Below are 8,902 nucleotides of genomic sequence, written 5' to 3' on the forward strand. Positions count from 1 at the left end.
AATAATAGTATATATGGCTGTGTTTGATTTAAAAAAAAAAAAAGACAAACAAGACAATAAAAATAAAATACAAAAAATAAAAATACAAAAATTAATATTTTTGTATTTTCTTCGGTGATTAAAATAAATTATGAAAATTTAATTTAATCTGATTTTTTTAATACAAAAATTTTGAAAAAAATATAATAATAAAAATATAATTATCAAAATTTGATAAAAATAATAAAAAAACTAAAAAATAAATTATATCTGTTGTTAATGTCTCTGTGTTCTTTTTATAAAAAAGAATATAAAATATACTAATTCAGTAATTTTAGATAAAATATCTCTATTTATGTCTTATTTGTTAAACATAATTTTATATTTTTATGTCTAAATTTTAGTGTCTCATACATATAAACAATCACAGCCTATTAGAGCATTCGCTAATGGCGCTACTATCTTATTAACAATTTGTTAGATTTATCTCACGAAAGTAATTTTTATGGTCACAAATTAATTTTAATTTTTTCATGGTTAAATTTATTGGCGTCACCGTCTTTTATGGTTTGCTTTAGGATAGGTTTAAAATTTTGATAGGAATTTTTCTTCCAACCTTGACTTAGCATGAAAGTTTTTTCTTAATGGAGCCGTATGCTTGATTTTCTCTCTTTGGTTTCTTTTCTAATGTTGAAAAAGAAAAAAGTGAAGTACAAGGTAGTGAAAGGGGTGAAAGGAAAAATCCGTGGTAAAAAAGGAGGAAAGATAAGGGAATTGAAGTGCTTGGATTAAAATAATATTTAGAGATAATTATTAAGTTAAATATTTTTTATTATATGCTTTTATTTTATTAGAATAAATATCTAAATTATCAGTGTATATGACAATAGTATTATGATTATTTTTACTTTAGAGTATCTTGTAGAGTATTCTAATATAATAAAATTAAAATTAATTAGAGAATACTGAGAATAATTTTTATCAGTTGAATTTAGATTCAGTTAGGGGTGTTAAAAATTTTTAAGAGGCAGAAATTTTCGCAGGGACAGTCTCGAATGGGTTTAATGGTGGAAATTTTTTTTTGTGAAAATGGAAATGAGGAGCGAAATTCTTCTGAGACAGGCGCGGAGACCCGAGTCGGAATCCCCGCTCTATTCCCGATAATTCTCCAAATTTTTGAACTTACTTAATAATTCTTACTTTATTTTTAATATAGAGTTTTTTAGTAATTTCACTCATTAAAAAATCCTAACCCTGTTATTCAAGATTTTATTTTGTAGACTATAATTTACTATGTTATATTTCTGAATTTACAATTTTGAATAAGATATATTTGTGTGTTTGTAATAATATTGTGTAGTTTGTTTTTTATTTTTTATATTTTTTATTATAATTTCCATATAAATATTAAACTTATCTTAAATTTGACTATTTAAGGTGTTTGAATGACTAAATAATAACAAAATATTATTATTATTATTATTATTATATTTTTTTTATAGATTTGTCAAACAAGTCTAATAATATCACTTGAATTTTGCGAATTTTCGGCATATAAAATTCGAAAAATCTGTTTGCTGGACACTTGGTGACTTGGTGTAACCTAGAATTAGGTTGTTATAGTATAGATCTTATAATAATTAAAAATGTTGATATCTAATTTGTAATGATAATAATAATAATAATAATTAATAAATAAATCATTTTAGTAAATGTATCAAATTAAAAGAGAGATAAGTAATTAATTATTTTAAAATGCTATTGATATAATGCATATGATCCCTTATTTTTTTTTCAGAAAAATAAATTGAATATTGGACCATGTTACTCTTAAACTAGTGTGGGAGAGACACCAAAAAAATAAAAAACTAGTGTGGGAGTTAGGGATGGCAAAATTCTCCAAGATGCGGGGATCCGATTGTGGGAAATTTTTTTTCTGGGGATGGAGACGGAGACAAAATTTTCCTGAGTCAAACGCGGGGACCCAAGCAGAGATCCCTGCCCTATCCCCGCTAATCCCCGAAGTTTATAAATTTACTGAATTGTCCTTAATAGTTTATTTCTCATATATGTTTTTTAGTCATTTCACACACACATATATAGAAACCCAAAACTCCTAATCCTCATTTGCCTAACTCTTCTTCAATTCAGAAATCTCTAACGTTGTCCATACTCCATCCAACCTCTCTGCAACCACCCTCTCACCGCTCTCCCTTCTCACCGCATCGTCACACCTCACCGTGCCATGATCCTCACCGCATCGTGCTCTCTATTTGCGGTGTTCCTTTCCTAACTTTGTCATCATGTCCATTCTCCTCTCTGTTGCCGCGTCTCCCACCTTATCCACTTCTCTATCCTCTGGCTTGCCGTTGCATCTCCCATTACGTCATTTCGAAAGAAGTCACCATCTTGTTGTTTAGATTTTTTGTATAAAATCTTGTTATTTTTTTATAGAATGGATACTTACAACTCTATTCATATGGAAATTAATAATTAGTTAGATCTATCAGATAAATAGGGAATGGGGTCCTCGCGAAAAATGGGGCCCTGTGGGAAATGGGGATGGGAAGCAATATTTTTTCACGGCGGAAAATAGGAGCGGGGACGGGGAGTAAATATGGAGGTGGAAATGGGGAGTAGAAAGGCATCCCCGCCCCCGCTCTGTCCCATTAATATCCCTAGTGGGAGTATAAAATCCGTTCTTGATTTAGTTTCTTTACAACCTGGTAACGTTGTTAATGTAATAAAAAATACTTTATATTTTATATGTATACATATCTCTATGTCTTATAAAATTTTAAAATTTGCGTGTCGATATGTTTTGTGTCGTATCATATCGTGTCCCGTGTTCGTATCAGTATCCGTGCATCATAGGTTATTCTTAAACCCGTGTGGGAGTATAAAATCCGTTCTTGGTTTAGTTTCTTTACAACCTGGTGAGTACTGGTGACATTGTTAATGTAATAATCAAGGCCCTAACTATAATTAGCGGGGAGTTTAATTTGGTGAGCCACCCAAGCAAAGCAAGACATAACCAAGCAATTCCGACAAACACGAACGGGCATTCAAGTGGTCAACAATTATAGAATTCCGGTGAATCGCATATTTATGTATTGCAGATCCAACATCCATATGCTATAAAATAAAGGGTGGACATGCCCTATGGTTGTCGCCTCCATTTAGTTTAGCTTATAAGTCAGTACCTTTTCTTTTTTTTTTTTCTTTTTCCCTCTAGTTTCTTCCTCTTCTCTTTCCTTTTACTTGTTTATGGGGGAGAGGGAGATACATAGGTTATAGAAGGAGAAAAATATTTATAAAAAAATAAAAAAAGAAAAAAGAAAAGAAAAACTCATCTTTTAATTTGAGTTTTTTCTTTCTTTCACCATGGCTTCTGATATTACATTTGAAGACCTCAAAAATGAGAATGTTGATCTTGTAAGTAATAATTATGTATTTAGTAATATTAGTTCAAAATATTTCTTCCTGGCCTTTCATGCAATGACAAGTTGTTTCATAATAGTTACGTTGATTTTGTTTTATGCGCATAGGAAAACATTCCCGTGGATGAGGTCTTTAAGGCACTAAAATGTAACCGAGAAGGTCTATCATCCGAAGAAGGACAGAAAAGGCTCAGTATTTTTGGACCCAACAAGCTAGAGGAGAAAAAGGAGAGCAAGATACTCAAGTTCTTGGGTTTTATGTGGAATCCACTATCATGGGTTATGGAAGCAGCTGCTATTATGGCCATTGTATTGGCCAATGGAGGGGTAAATATAACTGATTAATTGAATCAATTATTCTCACATTTCATATATAAATACATTGTGAAAATAATAATAATAATTACAAGCCTCTTAACAGGGCAAACCACCGGATTGGCAAGATTTCACTGGTATTACGGTGCTGCTTATCATTAACTCCACCATCAGTTTCATTGAGGAAAACAACGCAGGTAATGCCGCAGCCGCTTTGATGGCTGGGCTTGCACCCAAGACCAAGGTAACATAACATGATAAAATTTTCAATCAACAATGATATTTTAAGGATTTGTGTAGCATAGTTGTTTAATTTTGCAGCTGGCATGCAAAATCTAAACAAAACAAAATTTATATATAGGTGCTGAGAGATGGAAAATGGAGCGAACAAGAGGCAGAAATATTGGTCCCAGGAGACGTGATCAGCATCAAGCTGGGAGATATTGTCCCAGCAGATGCTCGTCTCTTGGAGGGAGATCCCCTCAAGATTGACCAAGCTGCTCTCACTGGTGAGTCCTTGCCAGTCACAAGGCACCCTGGTGAGGAGGTCTTCTCTGGTTCCACCTGCAAGCAAGGTGAGATTGAAGCAGTCGTCATTGCCACCGGCGTCCACACCTTTTTTGGCAAGGCTGCACACCTTGTAGACAGCACCAACAATGTTGGTCACTTCCAAAAGGTACAAAATTTTCTTCACATTTGAATTTATGTGAATTTTCAAGAGGTCGCTTCTCACCTCTCTATTATGATTGTGTTGTATTGATTAGGTGTTGACCGCCATTGGTAACTTCTGCATTTGCTCAATTGCTGTGGGAATGCTTGTTGAGATCGTTGTCATGTACCCAATCCAGCATAGGGCATATAGAGATGGTATTGACAACTTGTTGGTGCTTCTCATCGGAGGAATCCCCATTGCCATGCCCACAGTCTTGTCTGTGACCATGGCTATTGGGTCCCACCGTTTGTCTCAACAAGGTGCCATCACCAAGAGGATGACAGCTATTGAGGAAATGGCAGGAATGGATGTCCTTTGCAGTGATAAGACTGGAACTCTCACCCTTAACAAGCTTACCGTCGACAAGCAATTGATTGAGGTTAGTACCATACTATCATATCAACAAAAATTACTTCTAAAGTTCTAAACTTGTAAACTATGATATCATACGCAGGTGTTTCCCTCTGGCATGGACGTCAACACCGTTGTCCTATATGCTGCCAGGGCTTCTAGGGTTGAAAACCAGGACGCCATTGATGCATCCATTGTTGGAATGTTGAGCGATCCAAAAGAGGTACTATGCTTCAACTTATTTTTAGTGGCATGTGATTTGCATAATGTTTTCACTTTTTTAGGAATCTTAGAACGAAAGAAATTCCAACACAAGGTTTTTAGGCTAGATTTTTCAAGATTATGGAAATTGAATTGGTCATTAAATAAGTGAAACTAAAAGTTTAAAAATTTAGAATTTAATCGAGATTAAAACAGATATAATAAAATAATATATTTATATATAAAATAAATATTCAAAATATATTTTTACGTTTTATTATTTTAAAATCGATTTAATGATTTTTTTGGTTTTTTTAGATTTTATTCTGCATTAGATCGATTTGGTAGCGGTTCCCGATTAACCCGATCGATCCTGTTTTAACTTTTAATGACTATGAGATTTCCTCATTTCCTAAAAATGTTAAAACACTCTGCTAACTACGCAGAATGTTTGTGTTCATGATATATATATGCGAAGTGGTACAACTTTGTTAACTTAGGTTTGTTTTTATTTTGACATCTCAGGCAAGAGCAGGAATCACTGAGGTGCACTTCTTGCCCTTTAATCCTGTGGACAAGCGCACTGCCATTACCTTCATTGACAGCAACGGCAACTGGCATAGAAGCAGCAAGGGCGCCCCTGAACAAGTAAGGCAATTTTTTCCAATGAAAATGCATTAATACAAAGTTATCCGCATATTTCCTTCTTAAAAGAAAAAACAAAAACTGATGACTAACTATCTTACAAATTCATCAGATCATTGAACTTTGTGACCTCAAGGGAGAGGTTTTGAAAAAGGCTCACACCATCATCGATCAGTTTGCTGATCGCGGTCTTCGTTCATTGGGTGTTGCTCGCCAGGTGAGAGTGAAGGGTCTAATATGAGAGGAAATTGACTGTTTTATTGACAGAGAGCAAACCAAGAACATTTTTCTAGCAAATAAATATTCATTATATTTTTTTGTGTAATTTCTTGGCAGACTGTTTCAGAAAAGACCAAGGAGAGTGCAGGTGAAGCATGGGAATTCTTGGGTCTCTTGCCTCTCTTTGACCCTCCAAGGCATGACAGTGCTGAAACCATTCGCCGCGCTCTCGACCTCGGCGTCAATGTTAAGATGATCACTGGTGACCAACTTGCCATTGGTAAAGAAACCGGCCGCAGGCTTGGAATGGGAACTAACATGTACCCTTCTTCCTCCCTCCTTGGCGGCAGCAAGGACGAGGCCATTGCAACCATCCCAGTCGATGAACTGATTGAGATGGCTGATGGATTTGCTGGAGTCTTTCCTGGTAATCACATTATTCTAATTTATTTCGAAAATGAAAAGAGTAAAATAAAATTAGTGGAATGATGCCAACAAAAAGGTTTGGTATGTGGTATGCAGAGCACAAATACGAGATTGTAAAGAGGTTGCAGGATAGAAAACACATCGTTGGAATGACCGGAGATGGTGTGAACGATGCACCAGCACTGAAGAAGGCCGACATTGGTATCGCAGTGGCCGATGCAACTGACGCCGCCAGGAGTGCCTCTGACATTGTTCTGACTGAGCCTGGACTCAGTGTGATCATCAGCGCTGTGTTGACAAGCAGAGCCATCTTCCAGAGGATGAAGAACTACACAATCTACGCTGTTTCCATCACAATCCGTATTGTGCTTGGGTTCCTCCTCGTTGCTCTCATCTGGAAGTTCGACTTCTCACCTTTCATGGTTCTAGTCATTGCAATTTTAAATGATGGAACCATCATGACCATCTCCAAGGACAGAGTGAAGCCATCTCCAGTTCCTGACTCATGGAAGCTCAACGAAATCTTCGCCACCGGTGTTGTTCTCGGAACATACATGGCAGTCACCAGTGCTTGCTTTTTCTATATCATCCATGACACTACTTTATTCTCTGTATGTGACTACCAACATTTCTCTAGCCATACGAAACACCAACCGTTTTAGAATTATGACAGTATAACAATGCTTTCTGTTGTGATTTCAGAAGCATTTTGGTGTCTCCGACATATCAACAAGTGAGGAGCAGCTTAACTCTGCTCTGTACCTTCAAGTGAGTATTATCAGCCAGGCATTGATCTTTGTAACAAGGTCAAGGGGCTGGTCTTATTGTGAACGCCCTGGTTTCATGCTTGTTGGAGCCTTCCTTGCTGCACAATTGGTTAGTTAATTTCAACTCAACACCTTCTAGAAGAAAAAGCGAGTACTCATTTGTTTGATACACCGAACACACACACACACACGCTCTCCTTTCCTCTTACATTCAATCCAATGATGGAGGAATGTGTGATATGTGAAAGTTAATAAGTCTTCCTGGTTTTAATTCTATTCATTAATTGCACAACCTAGGTGGCAACTCTCATCGCTGTGTACGCACACTGGGACTTTGCCAAGATCCATGGAGTTGGGTGGGAATGGGCTGGAGTCATCTGGCTCTACAGCATTGTTACTTACATCCCGCTTGACATCCTTAAGTTCATTATCCGCATGGGACTCTCAGGTAGTGCTTGGGACAACATGCTCAACAACAAGGTAAGGGAACAACTGATTCAATAAACAATATGCAATGTTAAAAGCCTCTTTATTTATTATTATTATTATTATTTTCTTTGCTCTCAAATATGAAATGTCATTGCTCACCACCAATACTGTTATGTATATTGATGTAGACTGCATTCACCAACAAGAAGGACTATGGAAAGGGTGAGAGGGAAGCTCAATGGGCAAAGGATCAGCGCACAATGCACGGTCTTCATGTTAACGAATCCTCAAAGCACGGCAGCCACCACCGCGAGCAATCGGCTGAACTAGCCGAGCAAGCCAAGAGACGTGCTGAGGCTTCTAGGTGAATTGCTCTGCTCTCCACTTACTTCACCAAATGATTCTTGTAATCACTAGAAAACACAGAAATATAGCTCTGATTCGGTGTTATGTTTTCAACGAAATTCGGCAGGCTAAAAGAGCTCCACACACTCAAGGGACACGTTGAATCGGTTGTGAAGCTAAAGGGTCTTGACATTGACACCATTCAACAACATTACACAGTTTAGAAAAAACATTCAAAGGGATGAAAAATATGAGCGCCAATTTTATATATGTAAAAGATGCTAACTTAGACTAATTCATGATCGATGTAATCAGAGGCAGAGCCTAAAAATATTATGTTGTGTTTAACTTTCTCCTCCTTCTCTGACTACGAAGTTAACATATTGTACTTGAAATTGAGCCAAAAAACTTGAGATAGATTTTTTTCTTCTCATAAATTATGTCGAATCTACTTTTGAACATTTTTTATCTCGTTAAATTTTATCTATTTGCTCTTGTTTCTTCACGTGCTTATCTATTCATAATTTGAAATTAAAACTATCTATATGTATTGAAAAAAAATTAGAAATAAACATTGATACATACATACATATATTAAATTTCCAATAAATTAATTAGTTCACAAAAAATATATTAATCTAAAATAATAGAAAGATGATTTATAATTGTTCTATCTTTATTTTTAACAGGATTAAATGTTATCTTTTTATATATTTTTTTAAATTATTATTTAACTAATTATTATCTTCTAATTAGTTGTGAACTCCATTTGTTATAGTATTCACAGTATAAATAAAATTTTTAACTAAAATAATTAGTATAAAAAAGATCACTTTAATGAAAGATATTAATATATTAATATATAGGTAATATATTTTTACTCTAAACTAACATTTAAAAAATATCACAAAGAATTAAAGTTATATTTAATTAAAAATTAAGTTTCAATTTGATTATTAATTAATTAGTTAGTGTTGTGAAATTAATTATCATTATTTATTGTTTTTTATTGAGTTAATTTATTTATTTATTTTTAATTTTTTTTACTAGATCAAATTTAAAAAAAATTATTA

The 8,902-nt window shown here is 34.7% G+C and overlaps 1 protein-coding gene across 4 annotated transcripts; it reads left to right on the forward strand.

Annotated features, from left to right (window-relative positions):
- The first annotated feature begins 2,674 nt into the window (after positions 1 to 2,674).
- Positions 2,675 to 8,053, forward strand: LOC130968437 (ATPase 8, plasma membrane-type-like). Of its 4 annotated transcripts, none has more exons than XM_057893710.1 (14): positions 2,675 to 2,689; positions 3,528 to 3,746; positions 3,841 to 3,978; positions 4,096 to 4,410; positions 4,499 to 4,825; positions 4,901 to 5,020; positions 5,524 to 5,646; positions 5,756 to 5,860; positions 5,980 to 6,289; positions 6,385 to 6,899; positions 6,991 to 7,164; positions 7,353 to 7,535; positions 7,673 to 7,848; positions 7,957 to 8,053. In XM_057893710.1, the coding sequence occupies exons 2-14, from the start codon at positions 3,678 to 3,680 to the stop codon at positions 8,051 to 8,053; spliced, it is 2,652 nt and encodes an 883-aa protein (XP_057749693.1). In that variant the 5' UTR covers positions 2,675 to 2,689; positions 3,528 to 3,677. The 4 variants fall into 4 exon arrangements, with proteins under 4 accessions (XP_057749693.1, XP_057749689.1, XP_057749690.1 ...); XM_057893706.1 differs by lacking the exon at positions 2,675 to 2,689 and adding an exon at positions 3,364 to 3,414 and having other exon boundaries at positions 5,756 to 5,866; XM_057893707.1 differs by lacking the exon at positions 2,675 to 2,689 and adding an exon at positions 3,364 to 3,414.
- The last annotated feature ends 849 nt before the right edge of the window (positions 8,054 to 8,902 follow it).

The sequence above is a fragment of the Arachis stenosperma genome, chromosome 3 (genome assembly GCF_014773155.1).
Source record: "Arachis stenosperma cultivar V10309 chromosome 3, arast.V10309.gnm1.PFL2, whole genome shotgun sequence".
NCBI lineage: Eukaryota > Viridiplantae > Streptophyta > Magnoliopsida > Fabales > Fabaceae > Arachis > Arachis stenosperma.

Coding starts and splice junctions, on each gene's coding strand:
- LOC130968437 (XM_057893706.1), top strand. CDS start 3,364: ATGGCTTCTGATATTACATTTGAAGACCTCAAAAATGAGAATGTTGAT. Junction 4,826..4,900: donor TCGACAAGCAATTGATTGAG/GTTAGTACCATA, acceptor TATCATACGCAG/GTGTTTCCCTCTGGCATGGA. Junction 7,849..7,956: donor AGACGTGCTGAGGCTTCTAG/GTGAATTGCTCT, acceptor GAAATTCGGCAG/GCTAAAAGAGCTCCACACAC.